Genomic DNA, 19,553 nt, shown 5'->3' with positions numbered 1-19,553 from the left:
GTTTGTGAGCTTTCTACACCTGGAATCACAGAGTATGTACTCTTTTATGTCTGGCTTATTTTTCAACATTATGCTTGGTAAATTAATTGGTATTGTTGAGCTTGCTTATTCTAATTACTTATTCTAATATCCTACTGTGGTAACTACCTCAATTTACTTACCCATTCTACTATTAACAGACGTTTGAATAGTCCATACATTTAGTTTTCGAATAGTAGTTCCATGAACATTATTGTACATACATGTCTTCTAGTACACATACATGTACATACATGTCTTCTAGTACACAAATGTACACATTTATTTTGGATATATACTTAGTAGTATAATTGCTATGTCATGGGATTCGCATTAGATATCTTGAATCATTGATGTTCTTTTTAATTTCTAGTTTCCCAAAGTGGTTATACCAATGTACACTCTCACCAGCAGCATATTGGAATACTTATGGTCCACATTCATGTCAACAAAGGCAGCTTAGTGTTTCTGACTCCAATACCCAATGCTCCTTTCCTTTCACCTAAATTTTATTTAAAGGTAAGAACTTGGTAACCATTCTCTTTTATAAATTCCATGATTCTTTCTAAGATTTTCATTCTTTGTTCATTGAGTGATTTTCCTTTTTTGTAATGGAAAACATATTTGTGCTGAATAGAATTTAGCAGCGTTATCAGGGTATCAGAGACCTCATGTAAATATTTATCTTCATTAAGCCCAGCCTCTTCTATTTTCTCTGCATGGGTAAAAAGAATGGCTGTGTAATTCATCCAAGCATGTCCAAGAAGTTCCTGAAAGAGAGAAGTTAAATAACTATTGAACTTGAACTATATTTCTCAAAAATGCGCAAAGGATTTATTATGGTCCAATATAGATAGCCAGTAGATCCATATTATTATGTTTCTGAAAGCTAATATACAAAGTAGGAAATGAAAACAGAGTTAAGTATTAGAAGTAAATGAAGGGAAAGGGCTTAACTTTCTGAAAAAGACTTTAATTCTCTGTTTTTTTTTACTATAATAAATGATTACATATAAACATATACAAATAAACATATACACAACCTCAAAACTGCATATTATCAATGCTGCATAGATTTGCAACATTCAGTAACCATTGTATTTGTCTGACTACCTGACTCCATTAAAGCCACTGAATTTAAGTCAGAGGACTTGGTCAAGGGAATTCTTTTATGTTTTAATTTTTGCAAAAATATGTTATCATTATCACTAAAAGCATCTACTAAAGATATAAAATTACATAATCAGTTTACAATCTATTGATTGTAATCAGGCGACATGTATTGGAAAAGCCAAGATAAAAATATATTTGCTGATTTGGCTGAACCATGAAATATTATTACTGTGATTCTCATCTTCCTGACTTCACATGCTTAGAATGGAACACAATTTATCTGATGACTTCCTCTAATGCGGCTGAAAAACACTGAAGACTGGCGTGTCTTTGTTTATTAATATATGGAAGTTGGTCATGTAATAAATTATTGTTTGATTAGTGAAAATAAGCTGATATAAAGCAGAAATAATGGCATGTGACAAATTGTTCATGTAATATAAAAGGCATCTAGAAATAACCCTTGAACTTTTTTGGATATTTCCAAAGCTATATGAAATCAGAACAATGTGACAACAAAATAACATTCCCTCCATTCCAAACACTCCTATTACCAAAATATTTCCAAAGCTACTACCAGTTTATAGCAAGAAAAATGCAAAATGCCTAGGAATACATGTAATAAGAAACATCTAGGACTTCTAATAATCAGAAGAAAGAAAGAAGGGAGAAAAACTAACATTTAGTGTCAGATATTATGCTAAGTAGTTTAAATGTTTTACCTCTTTTGAAGCATATGTGATTCTTTGTGGGAGAAACTATTACAAGCTTCATTATGATACTGGCAAACTGACATATAAAGACTGAGTCATATGTATAAGTACAAACTCTGGTTTTAAAAAATTCTTGAAAATATTGGAAGTCTGGGAAATCATTTTCAATGTACATAACAAATTCAGGATTAGAATTTATAATATTGAAAAATTGAAAAGAAAAAAGAAGAAGGACATAAGAAAGAAAACAGAAAAGGTAGAAAGGAGAAAGGAAGGAAGGAAGGCAAGAAGGCAGGAAAACTGGAGGAAGGAATCTGGATATGTAAATCTAACATGAAAATACTCATGAGAACAGTGGGACAAACCATTTAAAATTAGAAATATCACAATCATAGTTACCAAATTACAACTGATGCAGTCTGGCTTTTATCAGAGTCATTTCTTTATACATCCATTTTTACAACTTGATAGTGAACTCTTTGAAGGCAAGGTTTATGTCTTTCCATATCAATCAAAGCTTTTTGCACATTGGAAACTCTTAGTAAACATCTGTTAAATTAATTTGGAATGTAGGCCCTCATTATCATCTCAAATAGAAAGCTTAGGGTTCTATTTATTTCTTTTGAGGGTTTGGTTTTGAAGTATAATTAATCTTCATGATACAATATTGTTCTTTCTTGTAAAGCTTCCCCCACCTTTTTTTAAAAATCTTTTCGCAGTTTATTATCATGAATTTGCCTGTAGTCTTCACTTTCTATTTTCTATTCAGAGGGACTCTTTCAAGGAATAGATACAAAATTTTTCTTCATGTCTGTTCAAAATTTGTCTACATACACCATAGAATAACTGCATATTTCTATTTCTCCTAAAAATACCCTGCTTCTAGAAAATCTGAATTAAAGTTTCAAGATCAGTATATTAGGGAATAATTATTATAATAGAGAGATTCTAAACTTTAAAAACTAATTTTTTAAAGAAGTACTTTAATTGGCATATTTGTATGTGCCTTTAAAACACAAATCTGTTTGCAATACTTCAGCCAAACTTTTAAAGAATACAACTCTTGGGTAAATCTACGTATCCATATAATGTCAACATCCCATTTTGGCTAATGGAAACATAGCAAAATCAGCAGACCTCTTTAGAGTTTGACATATATTCAGTATATTGTAACAGGTCTCTGCTTGGTGAGGAGTCACAGAATTGCAAAGTAAATGAACAATAATGTTATGGGTTGGATTGCATCCTCCCCCAAATTCATGTGTTGAAATTCTGATCCCCAGTTCTTCCAGATGTGACCTTATTTGGAAATCAGGTCGTTGCAGATACAATTTGTTAAGCTAAGGTAATTAGGGTGAGTTACCATCTAGCATAATTGGTGACCTTATAAAAAAGGGAAATTTAGACAAAGACCAAGTCCCAGGATAGTACGGTGCATACATGGAGATAGCCATCTACAAGCCAAGGAAAGAAGCCTGGAACAGATCCTTTCCTCACAGTCCTCAGAAGGATCCAACCCTGACAACACCTTGATTTTGGCCTTCTAGCCGCCAGGACTGAAAGACAGTAAATACCTGCTCTATATACCACTCAGATTGTGGTACTTTGTTACAGCAGCCCAAGCAAACTAATGCAAGTGGCTAACAAATTAACAAAGTCCTAAGTATATTTGATCTGGGCTCTGGAATACAGTGATTCCTGGATCATTTGCATCAGAATCACCTGGGGGGCTTTGGAAAAATACAGCAGAACTATTAGGGCTGAAACCTGCCTGTAATTTTAATTTTATAAAGCAACTCAGATGATTTATTCCTTCTGCAAATTTTTATTGAGGGTCTACTTTGTTCTAGGCATGTTTTAGGCAGGTGTGGAATAAGACGGACATATTTTCTATTTACATTTAGTGGAGATTTTTGTGTACTAAATTAACTTAGGAAGGGAGACAGGAAAGAAATAATTTTGAATTTGTTTCAATTGCAAGTGTGATAGAAATTATGTTTGCATTATAGAGGTGAGCACTTTGCCCATTTTTGGGTGGTGGTAGGAAGTAGGGTAAAAGGGAAAGATCAGATAAAGTGTCTTACATGTAATGATGCAGTGACCAGATTCTTAAAAAATACATAGGAATTAACATCGTAATTAATGTAATCAAGCATGATTGAGATTGTACAGCACTGAGATTTTATTTCTAAACAAGTACAGCTACTGATATTTGAACACTCTTATCTCTGTAGTTTTATCAAATTTAGAGCCAGACCTGATATTCACCAAGTATGCTATGGATATGGTCATACCGATTGCCAAATATCAAAATGTTTTTATGCAAATTATTTAATAGCTACTGCTCTTAATTTCTTGAGGGTCATCTAAATCTACCCTTAAATATGTATTGGCTGATGTGTGAATCATACTTGTTACTAAATATTTTCAAGCCCCAGTGGCTTAATGGATACAGTATTGGCCTCCTTAAATATTTTTTGAAATATAGTATTACTACAATAAAAGTACACGCTATTTGGCACAAATAGTCCTTTCTTGAGTTATATATTATAACACAGAATTATTTTCTTTCCAGGTTAGTACTTAATGAAGTAAATAGTTTAACTTTCATAGTATTCCTTTTGTTCCTGTTTTTCTGTATTGTAACATTAACATGTTCCCTTTTTGTTTCCACCAGATATTTGCCATACTTTAAACCGCAATGTCATTCAGAGAAAACGAGGTAAAGCACCTACGGATAATAGATTTATAAACTCCATGCCACTTAAAGGTCCATGTGTTCAGCCACTGGGAAGTTTTTACATGTTTAAAATCACTTGTGAAAGGATGCTCATATGTAACTGTGAGACAAATTGCACTTTTGAAAAACTGCCAAAACCAGAAGAGAGTGGCTGATTTAGCTTAAAATTTTTAGATCAGTTTTGGCCAGAAAATAGTTGAATATTTGAAAGTAGTATTGCTTGGTGAGTAGTCATCATGTTAGTGGCCAAACATGTTCTCTATGGACCCAGAGAAAGCATACTTACAGCTGATTGATACCTTGCATAAAAATCCAAAAGCAAGATAAGTTAATGTAAGTTATCTGGTGTTAATAATTGAAATATAGTACTAAGCTAGATTAAAATTTTTCAATAACTCATGAATGGTTTGGTTTCTGAGTGTTAACGGGTATGAGTCCATTTATTCCTTTTGGGACAACTAGTTAGAATATAAACTTTGTTATCCAGGAATTATGTTCATTTTCCCTGGACCTCACCAGCTCTGCCCCATTTGTTTGTGGTTGATGAAATCATAGCATCTGGACTTTTTAGGGGGAAACTAAAAAAAAAAAAAAAAAGAGCAAACTACTGAGAAAAAAATTATCATGGAACAGGACAATAAAGACCCTTTTCATTTTTTATAGTTTATGCTATTCCCTTACTCTCATCCCACTTAAAAATATTACATTTTCCTTTTCAGAGAGCCAAAGCTGAATGATAATTTCTCATTAGGTCAGATCCAGTGAATATTCAACCTCAGATCATCTGTATAAACTGCATCTTTTTACAGATGAGGGTATTGAGGCCTTATGGTATTAAGTGACTTGGCCAACATTACATGGCTGATTATTGGAGGCTTGGACCTGGAACAAAGGTCCCTTGTCTTTCCCACTAAATTGGGGCTTCTCAGCTTAACCATTCTAAGCCAGTGAAAATTTTCCCAGCTTTTTTTCTAAATTAATAAAAAAGTTACTTCTTACAGTTATAAATCAGGGTCATGTAAAGTCGATTTTACTCTTATTTTCTTTGGAAGTCTACCAGGATAAACCTAAAAAACACTATTTACTAATTTTAGGATAAGACAAATACTAACAACAAAATAATAATGGCCAGAGCTATATGGTGTGTGCTTGCCACGTGCCTGTGCCTAAGCTATATTTTTTACTAATAGGGCACTAATCCCACAAGTAACCCAATGAAGTAGACACTACTGTCTTTCTCAATTTACCAATGAAGTTTAGAGAAGTTACTTGCCTGAGATCTACGATATCTTGCCCATAGCTAACAGTTCATTTGAATGAGTACTCATTCACAGTCATGGTAATGATCATAATAATAAAAATAACAACAATACTAGTAATACGTCACCATTGTCTCTGACCTACTGTAAGTAGGGACAATGCTGAGCATGTTGCATCTATTATATGTAATGCTCAGAACTCTTTAACACATGTAAAATTATCCCCATAATACAAGGAAGGAATTGATACCAAGAAAGTTTTAGTAACATGTATATTCATATACCTATAAAGTAATTAGGCTTGTTTTTTAACTAAATTCTAACAACTAAGCCTATAATCTTTATTTAGTATTTTCAGGCTCTGAATTGGCTTTTCTGAGCTTTTCATAAACATATTTGTCTGCAACGTCAACAGTTCAGTTGTCGATTATGAAATAAAAGTACATACTTGAAACTTGCTTGTACACAGTGAGAGTACATAATACAAAATCGTGGGGGGAAATGGACTTTAGGCAATACCTAGGCCTAATTCGTAGCGCAGCTTGGCTGTATGCTGGCTGTTTCCTTGAGGTGACTATATTATATCTCAAGGATTCATTATCTGTGGGTTTGTAAACATTCAAATGAGATTCCAGATAACATTCAAATAAATTATTCCTTTTATTTCTTGATTTTGAGGACAGGACTCACTGGTATTTCCACATTTTACTATAAATTAATAAAAGCCTAACAAAAATAAAGAAAAAGGGATCATTTGGGGAAAATGTTTCCATAGTCACAGCCAGCAGCATATAACCCCTCTGCAAAATATTAGAGTACAAACTGGGAAAGATATTTAAAGAGACAACAGGGAAGCCCAGGAAAGAAGAAGCTACTTCTCTGATACTGGCTTGGTAGATTCTTTCCACAGCACTCGTCAGTGCCCCTGAAAAGGGGTAAAAAAAAGAAGGCAGACACTCAATTCTCCATGTTGCATCAGCCAGGAAGAAAAAGAAATCCAGGTTGTGCCTGAAACCTGAGGACCTAACAGCTTCTTGCTCCTTCCTAACAGCTGCTAGTCCTGTTGAATATTCAGACACTCTGCAGCTGCTCCCAATCTGTGAGCACATACAGATGGCTGCCACCAGTACCTGAGGCAGCTTCAGAAAGATCGTAAATAGTCAGCCTGTGCTTAAGTGACCATCAACCAAAGACTGCAGCAGAACCTCAGAATAGTTCTGCAGTACTCCCAGGGGTCATAGGCCACTCAAGATTATTAAACCTTGGCTGCTGATTTTCTTGGGAGACAGAAGTTATTTATTCCGGAAAGAAATATTCAGGATCTGAGCTTTGTCCTAGTTCATCTCCTCTATGCCTCCAATTCCTAACTTGCACACTGACTTGGAAGGCAGCTGTAAGAGAAGACTATATGCCAAATATTGTTTTAAAAGACCAAAGACATGTATGAATTTAGCTCACATGTATAAAGCCTCACAGATGACCCTGTATACTAAAACTAGTAAAATCTGTTTTCAAAATGTATGTCATTTAAAATAAACTTTTGGGCTCAGCATAGGTTCATGATAGGAAAAAATATTGAGACATATAGAGAGAGTCAGGGTAGCTTTTGAGAAATTGTTGTTTATGTGTTTACTGAATTTACTGAATTACATCCATCTATAGCCTCAGCTAAATGTTTACTTAATAATAGCTTTAAATGATTTTTTTTAAACTGTACAAAGATTATACTGATGTCATGGATGCCGGCTTCTCAGAACTTGATTTCTACCAGAAACACTGTTTGAAATACAGGCTTTCATAATTTGGAGGAGGTTTGTGGGCTTTCTTAGATCCCATATTGTTTCTTAATTGCAATCATCTTCTATTCTTCATTACTTTTGTATAGCACACCCTTGGATTTTCAGGAGTTGCATGATGAAGATGTTTTTTATCCTCTTGTCACCCTGATTTTTCCGCTAGTTTCTTGTGATTATACATATGGCTTTTTTTTCATTTTTAGAAACATGCACAGTTACTGAAAAACAATGTGTATATCTGTCATTTAGAAGTATCTTTTCTAGTTAAAGGGAGAAAAAAAACCTTCATGAAAACAAAGTAACTATCTTTCTGGGCTGTAACGGCCTATGTCAATATGAGCTGAGACTGAACCAAAAGAAGAGTAGCATTTATTCAAGTTCTTCCAGAATAGAAAAGATCTGTTCACCATTATGCATAAAGTTTAACTGTGGAGCTTCTAGTAGACCTGGCGTCTCTGAACTCAGTGACTCATTCAGGCTCCTGAGTAATACTAGTGAAATCCAGCAGTTAAATTTAGGGTGACTCAGACTAAAGAATCAGGAGATTGAATAGAATAGAGCAGCTCAATGAAGAGTTTCCAGGAATTGTTAGTAATATTCTACACAGGGTTTGCTCAAACATATCACATACACATACACACACACACACACACACACACACACACACGTACACACACACACACACATACAAACTCCCACTTCCCTCCATCTCCTAGCTGTGGTCATGTCCAGGCCTCGTATCCAGCTCCTCTCCTGGAGACTGGCTGAATAAGCCTCCAACTTAGTGACTGATAATGAATGAACAAACGAATAGGAGTAGACCACTAGGGAAAGGTGGCATGTGTTATTTATGCTCAACCTAAGCTCCCTGTGGTTTTCTTATGGCTAGAATGGAGCAGTCACTTATGTTATAGCTGATGAGACAAGGCAAGAATCTGAAGTTCTGAATTGTTTTCCTATAAACAATGCATAACTCTCCCTTGAATGCTCACTATGACTTAAGTCTGATGAAGCCCTCTCTCATACATTATACTATTTTGGCACTTAATGCATTGTCTTATTCTGGTTTATCTAATTTTCCTCTTCTAGACTGTAAACTTTTTAAAGGAAGGGCTCATGTCTCATTTACCAGTCATTAAGCACTGTGCAGATGCTCAAGGGAGTATTCAATGACCAGGTCTATGAATGAGCACCATTTCTTGGTGAACTGTATAAGAAATTGTCCCTTTAATGCTGAATGGATGCAAGTCCATGTTGAAATTCAGTGGTTCTAAGACCTGACTGTTTTTGAGAAATACATGAAAAGTCATTAAAATACAGATATGCAGACTCCACTCTTGAGATTCTGTTTCAGAAGGTTTTGGATCAATCTTCTTTAGCAAACAGCCCAGTTGATTCTGATGCAGACAGTTCAGGGACCACACTTTACAAACTTATTTGGGTTTTTGGTTCTTGGGGTTCAGGCTTGGTTAACCTCTGAAGTTTTAATATCTCATTTTGTTTGTCTACAAACCAGTTGTAAAATAACTTGATTGGGTTCCTCTAAAGGAAGTCATAAAAAGGACTTGGGAAAATCAAATAATTTTTACTGACTATTCTTAGGTGACCAGCACTTGGTTGTTTTAATTATTATTTTTACCAGTTCATGGTTCTTTACTATGAGGATAATGTCCTCCAAGAGGTAATAATGGCATTAGTGCAATTGCATCTTTGTATTACCTGGATCATCTGGACTGGGTAAGTTACTTCCTTCCCACAGAAAGGCACATCTGCTCTCTGAACCAGGAGTGCGAGGTTGAGACCCTCTTGCCCGAAGTGATGTGCCAGAGCCTCTTTGACTTCCCGTTTCACATGCTCGTTGCTCAGCCTGCTGTGTGGATAACCTGGAGTGTCCAACACCTGGACTTGCAGGGCCACCTCTCGCCCTGCTCGACGCATGAAGCTGTGGAGGTGACAACTGCGGCCCAGGGTACAACATATGGTCACAGAACATGGAGCAAAGATGCTGTGAAAGTCTGTGCTTCCCAGCAGAATGTTTCCAGCAGAACTTTTTCCACTCTGAGTCATGCCAAAGAGGGCCAAGTTGATGATCATCTTATTGGGGTCTGTCATGGCTGTGGGAAAACAGAGGCATAGCATACATAATCAGGCTTCTACATTCTCCCAACGTAAGGTTTCTTACCTGGCCTGGAGCACTACAAGTACGATTTTAGATTTGTTTTCCTTTCATTCGTAGTGACTAAAGCATGGAGGAGGAGTGCTCCACTAAAATGGAGATGCCACAGTGACAGAAGGGAATGTGGAAATAATATCATTAGTTTACAATGAGAAAGGAGAGAGAAGTTAAATACAGATAAGAAAGGGTTTAAGAAACAGTAATTGCAGAAAATGAGGAAAAACATCCCAAATTACATGAAGATCATATAAACCATGTTTAGGAGGAATATGTTAACTCATCAATGTGGCAGGTGAGTTGGTTTAGGAAAAGGTGTTGAAGTTCTTGAGCTCAGGGACAAAGCTAGAAGTAGTATTTAAAAGTTATTCACTATTGGAAAAGTAAGAATAAGACAGTGTAAGAAACAGCCCTTCTTGCATTTTTAATAACATCCCCCATCTTCCCACTTCCTGACCCACCGCCTGAATACACAAGTGGCATCTGCAAAAAAATCATCTTTTCTGATTTTCTGAATGCTTCTTCCTATGAAATACAAATAATGTTAAATAAGACTTCTGTTTCTGTTTACCTTTTTTTTTTTTTTTACAACCTGGGAACAACTGGTGAAAATAAAAACTACTTGCAATTTCTGCTATAAAATAATTAATAAATTATCTCTATGGCTATTAGTGTAATGTGCTGGCTCTTTAATAAAGAAAGAAAAGCCTAACACATTGGGCAGCTCAGTTAGAAGGGAGGAGAATCTTGGGAGAGTCTATTCCATGTACAATACTTGTACAGTGGCCGATCTTTTGTGCGCAGCATATGCCCCCTATAGCATTTTAAAGTCATCAATTATTTTCACCACATTTATAAGCAGAGTTACTGGTCAATTGCTAAAACTGCCCAAGCTGTGGATTCAGAAATAAAGATATTTTAATATTTCATATTTATTATTTTTGCTTATGTCTCGTACACAGTTTTAAGTACTGCAGGTCCTTCTTGTCTTTTAATGCCCCTCACTCCATTATATCCACACCCTAATGAGAAGACCTTGAGGGAGCTTCATATTTCCACAAAAAGACACTCAGTTGGGGGGTCCCTCCAGTTCACACTAGCTCTCCCAGCTCATTCAGTGGTATCAACTGCACTGAGATGCAATTTCTTTTTATGCTTGAATCAGGGGTGTAATAATTTTAGAAAATTAATTATGCAATCCCAATCCATTTGCTATATTTCACGTACCTTTTCAAGTCTTGAAAATGCTTTCTTAACAAAGACGTCTCTCACCCTGGCACGGTTGTTCTTTCATATGAACTTTCACCATCTGATAGTATTATTGTACCACACGGGGACTGACACCGTATGTATTTTATTTAGTTAATCTATTACCAGACATCCTCTTTATAAGTGATGAATTGTCTTCACCTAATAGGCACTGATTTTTATGTCACCTGACATGTTTGTAATTTTAATAGGTACTGAAACATTCTATTTTCAGAATTAAATTTTTTTATTTAGTGCATTTTTATAGGTAGCAACTTATTTATAGCATAAAGAAATGCAAGATGAGTATTAAACATAAATTAGATGTTCTATAGCAATGATTACAATTTTTTCATGATCTACAATTAGATCATGATTTCACTTCAGTATTTAGACCATAATACTGTTTAAATTTTTAAGATAACTCTTTTTGCTACTTTCATATAATTAAAGTGTATTATTTTATCCTAATTTATGAAATCAGTGGGATGATTATATCAGCACATGTAGCCTTCATATTAATTAAGTATATTTAGGAAAGGAGTAAAATTAACTATAACTTGAAGTCAAATACAGTTTTTCTTAAAAACTTGGGTTTTATTTTCTTATTGAAAACTCAAATTTTATGTTTTCTACTTCTTAGTTTATTTCCATACTAATCCAAAATACTTTCTTGGTGCTTTAAGATATAGAAACTGTAGCATGGTTATATTCTGATTCATCTTCTCTTGCATTTTTAAAAAAGTCTATGAAATTTGTATTTCTGGGTGAAGGAAACTTGGAGACATCTGGAACACCTTATGACTTCATGGGCAGAGAGTTAAAAAGACTTCTTCCTGTGTGGCTCTGACAAGGAAAACATGAACTGGCATCCTTCATCTAATAAGCGCATTGGGTTTCTTGAATGAAGTGGAGAGAATCTCCCCCAGGTGGCAGTAGCAGCCTGTTTCCTAAGAAGTGATTTTGAAGTCACATTTAATTTTCCGCCTTAAACTGTAAACGGACATTCTTCAACTATCTACCTGAAAACATATTAATTGTGTGGGGGATTTTTTTTGAAGAAGAACAAAGCCAAACTTTCTTTCCTATGTTTTGTATAAAACACAGCAGGCATAAGCTCTTAGCTTTTCAACAACCCCCAATTCAAAGTTATAGTTTAAATCATTTGGTGAATGTAACAGCTGACTGTTAAAAAAAAAGTTCAGAATTCATGAGCATGATCATAAGTGCTTACATGATTACACCAATTCCCCGATAAGACTGAACTTTTTTTTGATAAATTTTCATAAGTCGAATGCAGGTTTTATTTAGAGGTCTTATAGTAGAATAATGTATTATTAGATGATGTTGAAAGATTATTAATTATTTTTCGAATCAAGGTGAAAGAACAATTTGAAAAATTACAATTTTATCAACTTGGCTATACATAATGTAGTAAGGATTTTAAAAAGCATTTTCTTTTAACAGCTGGCTGCAGAATTTCTCTTAGGAAGGATACTGTCTGAGAAAATTGTTTAATTTAGCTACTTGAGGTAGAAAACAGGATCCTGAGAACATGAGCTAAACTCACAGAAAGTACTGTAATAGCCAATCTGCTGGTGAAGGGGAAAAGCCAAGAAAACAGTAGAGATTAGGATATAAAAGGAGAGACGGAGTGAGGGACATAAAATGAGGAAGGGACAGACAGATGCAGGGAGGGAAGAAAGGAATGAGGAAGGAGAGAATAAAGAACTATGACATTATAGTGGGGCAGAAAGCTAGATCTCTCAGTTTTGTAAATGTACAGGGCTAAGGAACTATTTTAAAATCAGCCACATTTACAGTTTTCTTACATAAAGGTGGCTTTTAATTTTTATTTTTGGTTTTGCTTTTTATTTGGATGAAAATTAATGGAAAAGTTTAAGTTATATTCCTGTGTTAGCACAGGACAGGGGACCACAAAAGTTAGAGATTGTGGGATGACATCTGAATTAAAGTAACTTAGAAGAGACAGGAAGTTATAGCTAGGACACCAATTCCCCAGGAACTTGCAGGAGCCATTAGGAGGACATTTAGACTTTCCACAATCAATGAAATGAGATATTTTGGGGTAAGGGTGACTCTAGCTGAGAAGCAACTATTGTATTTTAAATTTTATATATCTACACACACATACATTCAAACATGGACATACATTAATATTCACATGTATATATTTATGCATGTTTGTATATACAAGTGTATATATGTGTATATAATTTATGCTGTATATGTCTTTATACTCAGGAAAATTGTGTCTCAAATGAATTTTATTGCAAGTAGCTCTAGATACAGCAATTTGATTAAAATTTGCTTTTAGTTTTAGACGAATTCCCATTTTCATTGGTTTGAATGGTTAATCCCGTGCTCTGATATTTCTTTTCTTAATAAAGAATACATTAAGAGTATTGACCAGATTTTGTGTTTATGATAATCAAATGGCTTTACCCCTGGATAACACTGCACCAAACTGAGAGGAACACCGATAAGCCACTGTGGCTGGTGCTGACTTGATTCACTCAGTCTGAGCTAGTTTTAGAATAAGGCATTAGATCTCACCATTGGGTATTTTATGACACTGATCAGCAGTTTAAATTTGGTGGACAGATGGTCTTAATTTGAATGCATTTTGAAGGTTCTTGAAGCAATGAAGAATGGTCGTGTCTGGACAGAAATATTTACGGGAATATAAATCTTCAGCCCAAGCTTGGTTAGTTGGTCTTTGTGAGACTCTACCAGTCACATCCCCATGCAGGAATGTTTATGATGTTTTTGTCTGGTTTTGCTGTGCTTGTTTGCTTGCTTGTTTTTCTTCTGAGTATTTCTGCATATAATTTTTCAGATTATAAATGTATACATTTTAAAAGTCATTTAAAGGAACATAGAAGAATATAAAATTACTTTTAAATCTTAATTTCCTGGGGACCATGAAACAGTGTCTCTTTTTAGGGACTGACACAACAGGTACATTACTTTTTTGCAACCTGCCCATATACTCCTCTTATTTACTCCTCTTCTTTTTTTTCTTTTTTGAGACGGAGTGTCTCTTTTGTTACCCAGGCTGGAGTGCAATGGTGCGATCTCGGCTCACCACAACACCCACCTTCTAGGTTCAAACAATTCTCCTCCCTAAGCCTCCTGAGTAGCTGGGATTACAGGCGCGCACTACCATGCATAGCTAATTTTTGTATTTTTACTAGAGACAGGGTTTCACCATGTTGACTGGGATGGTCTCGATCTCTTGACCTTGTGATCCACTGCCTCAACCTCCCAAAGTGCTGGGATTATAGGGGTGAGCCACCACGCCCGGCCTTTTACTCCTCTTCTTTAACAATCACTGCTGAGAGGGATCACACAATTTCTATGAGATGCATTAATAACAGGAGTATGTTTAGCTTGTGAACTGTGTGGAGGCAAAAGCAATTGTTGGCAGTTACTTAATCAGGATATAATCTTTTGAGAGAGTACTGTATTTAATTTTCTAAGATGTTTTATAATTTTAGTAATGTTATTAATAGCGAGATTGAGTGATAGCTTTTTATTTCTATCTCATATTTGTCAGATTTTCAGATCAGAAATACGCCAACCTTTTAAAATGAATTAGAAAAAGTTTCTTCCTTTATGGTGCTCTGTAATCATTTAGATCCTTTGGCATTACACATCCCTGGAAAGTTTGAAAAAACTTCCATGAAGTTTCAAACCAAAGCTGTTTAAGACAGCTTAAGTTGAACAACTTTCTGGAAGTGATTCTCAAACAACTTTAACAATTTCTGCCATAGGAATCTGACGTTTTTTGGTCGCTTTTGATGATTTATGCTATAATAAACACCTATCTGATCTGTCTTGCTCATATTTAGGACTTTAAAAATGTGTAATCACCTTCATTTCTGGTATTAGATTTCCCTTCTTGCTTTGAGGTGGCTAATATATTAGGTTTGGCTTTCTATACTTAATAATAAATATTTTCTTTCTTTCTCTCTCTCTCTCTCTCACTGTGTGTGTGTGTGTGTGTGTCACAATTTACTTTTGCACTTTTATAGTTTGAAATGAATTTCCACGAGCATAAGCTAGATGTATAATTTGGTGTCTTGAAGATATAAGAATTTGATTTATAATAACCAAAGTTTTGGCCACCAACGCTGAGACAAATAAGTTGAAAACAGAATCACATGTATACTCACATTATCATTTACAATTGTAATTAGTGATTTATCATACAAATATGTGTCATTATTGAAGAAATGACTAAAACCTCAAGAGCAAGAGAAAAATCAATACATATCTAATACTATACTTAATAAAGGAAAATATGCTGAAGAAAAATTTCAACAAAACAAATGTGCCCAATTCAGATTATCAAAAAATTTGTCAAATGATCTCAAATCTCCCAAACCTTGTTCTTGAAACACTTCTGCTAAATTCCATCACCCTGGTTTAGATTCTTTTTGATGAAAGACCTTTCTTACTCACTTGAGAGAAATGATATGACATAGTATAATATGAGATATCATTAAAATATGTTCATGTAAATTAATTTTGTATGTCAAAGATTTTATGTTTTATTTTTCTAAACTAAGAAATAACATATTCAACCCATATGGATAAATATAGTTTTTTAGCCAAATGCACAGAGGCAGAGGGTCTCATAATCTTTAATAAAGCTATCCTTAGTCTCTGAGTCCAGACACTAGACTGGCTTCAACTTCTTAGAGACTCCAGTTATCTTATGCACATGATTCAATTACAAACACTTCCATGCTATAAATTCTAACAATATCCTGGAAGCAATACATACTTTCTTTATCACAATACAAAGTATCATAAATGCCATAGACATGGTATTTAAAAATAATGGTCATGGGCCGGGCGCGGTGGCTCACGCCTGTAATCCCAGCACTTTGGGAGGCCGAGGCGGGTGGATCACGAGGTCAAGAGATTGAGACCATCCTGGTCAACATGGTGAAACCCCGTCTCTACTAAAAATACAAAAACTCAGCTGGGCACGGTGGTGCGTGCCTGTGATCCCAGCTACTCAGGAGGCTGAGGCAGGAGAATTGCCTGAAGCCAGGAGGTGGAGGTTGCGGTGAGCCAAGATAGCACCATTGCACTCCAGCCTGGGTAACAAGAGTGAAACTCCATCTCAAAAAAAAAAAAAAAAAAGAAAAAGAAATAATGGTCATGAATATCAGACATCATACCCTATTTCTTTAAATTTCATGCCACAAAAATCTTTGTGGTAAATACTTTTTTGTTTTTTTTTTTGCAAAGGAATTGACAATCTCAAATCCAGGAGAATAGATCCTACCCAAAAAGAACTGTAAACTTCCTAGGATATGTAGTTTTTACTTTCCAAGGAAAAATAATCTTTTTATTTTCCTAGCAAAAGCTGTGGTATGGAGCTAACTTCCTAGATACTATCACTGGAATTGCTCATACCAAAATGTCTTAGATGTTGGAACCAACAAAAGAGACTGCCATTTTACCATAGAAGGGTCAGAAAAATCCTCTAACTTCCTATCTTCCCATCCCATATTTAGGTTAGATAGAGAAGTGTGTGTGTGTGTGTGTGTGTGTGTGTGTGTGTGTGTGTTGGTTGGTTGCACAATGATGACCTGTAATCATAAATGAAGATACGGAAAATACATAAATTAGGACAACATGACAATTTTACCAGACTCCTATCAAAGAGTGTCAGTTCAGTTGATATAGTTACTAGCTTAAAATTTGGGTCTTAACTGTTTTCCAGGGATAAAGCAAAGCTTTACAATTAGCAATCTTTAGTTAGCCTGAAACAGTAAACAACAACAGCAGAGCACTAAGTGTATTTTTGTGATCTAAAACATGAACTCAAGGTTTCCAAAACAATGCACACTGAGGAGTGACTAAGATGCCGAGAAAAGAAAAATCAAATGAATGTTTTATTTTGTAAATGTATATGCAATGCAGAGTACCTAAGGACACACCATAGGACAATAAGGTAGGTAGCATGATGTAGAAAAGAAAATGTCAGTTTTATGTTTGTATGTATGTGTACATGCAATGCTATGTATGAATAGTACATACCATGAATACTGTAATAGAAAACTAAGATTTATGTTGCACGACTAAGTGCCTTGGCACTGTTATAGACCCTTTAATATGCCAACTCACACAGCTCTCTGAATTGGGTACTGTGATTAACTCCATTTTAAAGGACACTGAGGCACAGAGTGGTTGAATAACTACCCACGATCATGCAGTTGGTAAGTAGCAGAACTGGAGTTACATCTTTTTCTCTAGAGTGTCGTTGTTAACACACATCTGCTTAACCAGGTACTGTTCTCGTTTCAGCTGTAGCAGTTGGCCAGAACAGTAGAGTTATGTGCCAGGGTGTAGAGATGGGGAGAAGTCACACTGGAAAAAGAAAAGGGGACATGGAAAGTCCAATTTATCAGGACTGTGCATGTAAATGAGTACTTTATTGTTACGCCTCTTTTCTTCAAAATGTTTTGGGAAAACATCTAAAACACAGAATCAAGAAATGATGGATTTTCCAAAACAAAGGCTAAAGTTGCCCAAAGTTGAAGTTTACCGATAACAAGCTATGCTTTTGTTTTGTGACCAGTCTGATTTTATTTTTTTTTTTTGGAGATGGAGTCTCACTCTGTTGCCCAGCATGGCATTCAGTGGCTTGATCCCAGTCACTGCAACCTCTGCCTCCTGGGTTCAAGCAATTTTCGTGTTTCAGCCCCTGAGTGGCTGGGATTATAGGCATGGGCCATCATGTCCGGCTAATTTTTGTATTTTTAGTAGAGACAGGGTTTTGCAATGTTGGCCAGGCTGGTCTTGAATTCCTGACCTCAGGTGATCTGCCTGCCTCAGCCTCACAAGTGCTGGGTTACAAGTGTGAGCCACCATGCCCGACTGATTGCCTTTTGAGGCAGGTATATTCTAAGTGCTTAATGTATTTTTTTTTGGTGTAATCCTCATAACAAATTTGTGTTATAGACACAATTATAGTCATTTTCCAGATGAAGAAACTGAGGCTCAGGATAAGGATCTTCCCCAAGTGATGCAGCTCACAGCTCTGGGTTAGGATAGGTCTCAAACCCAGAGACTATATGCTTATTCATTATACTATAAATTGAGATATATGGAAGGACAAAATGTTATTTGCTTTCCAAAAAGTCATTTGCTTATATTCTACTTAATTCTGGTCATACCCCAAAACTATTAGAAATAACTACATCATTAAAATCCTACACTGACCTGGTATTGTACCTCTGTGATCAAGGCTCCACACAATACATCCCATCCTGTTTGTCAGCCAAGTCTCCACAGAAGTGCACAAGCATGATTTAAAAGTCAGAGGCAGAACAGGAGAGAGTGGGTGGTAAGTTTTAAGAATGGTTGTCAGGTGCTCATCACATGAGCTAAGCACAAAAAACACAAATGCTAAGGTTGATATGTTGTGTGGTCTATTAAAGATGAGGTCAGTAATCTAACACTGTGGTGGTAAATTTTGTAAAAGAGACATACGATATTTACATAATTCCTAAAAGAGATCTGGATAAAAGCCATTATCTGTGCCAAGCATGATTATATACAACTGAAGTCATTGCTTTACAATATTGCTGTAAAATTGCTGGACCATAAACAAACTGTAGACCCATAGTATTTTTAGACGATCATCTGAAACATATTGTTATAAGCTCAGATGTGGTAGAAGAGTTGAATTTGGTCTTCTGGCCAATTTGGGAAGGTATATAAGATATTACAAAATGGAATAAAAATCGTTTGTGCATAGCCCAACAGTAAGCTTAATTTGGCAAAGGAAATGGCAAGAAATAGATTGCATTCATAAATGGCAAAATAGCTTTATGGCCCAAGTTGGTCCTTTGTATGATATTACCTTTGTATAATATTAATTTTACTTTCAGTATTGGGCTAAAAAAAAATTTTTTTTTGTAACAGTGTCTCACTCTGTCATCCAGGCTGGAGTGCAGTGGCGTGATCTTGGTTTTCTGCAACCTCCACCTCCTTGGTTCAAGCAATTCCTCAGCCTTCACCTCCCAAGTAGCTGGGATTACAGGCACATGCCACCATGCTGTCTAATTTTTTTCTATTTTTAGTAGAGATGGGGTTTCACCATGTTGGCCAGACTGGTCTTGAACTCCTGACCTCAGGCCATCTGCCCCCCTCAGCCTCCCAAAATGCTGGGATTACAGGTGTAAGCCACTGTGCCCAGCCAATATTTTGTTTTTAAGGGCTAAGCCAGCTATCAATTTCTAAATTATATGGTGTGCACAAATTTACAAAATAAAAATAGGATAAATAATAACATTTAGAGATGTTACATGAAATAAATACACAGGTGACATCACAACCTCATGTGACTGTAAGATCTTATATTTACATAATTATACATATATAACATATAGTATAAAAGTATGTATTTTCTCCTATGCTTGTTTCTTATGTGCATTAAAGATAAAT

The 19,553-nt window shown here is 35.5% G+C and overlaps 1 protein-coding gene across 1 annotated transcript; it reads right to left on the bottom strand.

Annotated features, from left to right (window-relative positions):
* Positions 1-306: 306 nt before the first annotated feature.
* On the bottom strand, positions 307-9,825 carry GIMD1 (GIMAP family P-loop NTPase domain containing 1). The gene is made up of 2 exons (XM_003732456.6): positions 9,359-9,825; positions 307-788 (listed from the first exon to the last, which is right to left on the bottom strand). The coding sequence occupies exons 1-2, from the start codon at positions 9,776-9,778 to the stop codon at positions 528-530; spliced, it is 681 nt and encodes a 226-aa protein (XP_003732504.2). The 5' UTR covers positions 9,779-9,825; the 3' UTR covers positions 307-527.
* Positions 9,826-19,553: the final 9,728 nt, after the last annotated feature.

The sequence above is a fragment of the Callithrix jacchus genome, chromosome 3, assembly GCF_049354715.1.
Source record: "Callithrix jacchus isolate 240 chromosome 3, calJac240_pri, whole genome shotgun sequence".
NCBI classification, from domain to species: Eukaryota; Metazoa; Chordata; class Mammalia; order Primates; family Cebidae; genus Callithrix; species Callithrix jacchus.
Note: the sequence above shows the minus strand (reverse complement) of the source record. Positions and strands in the feature narration are given on the sequence as shown.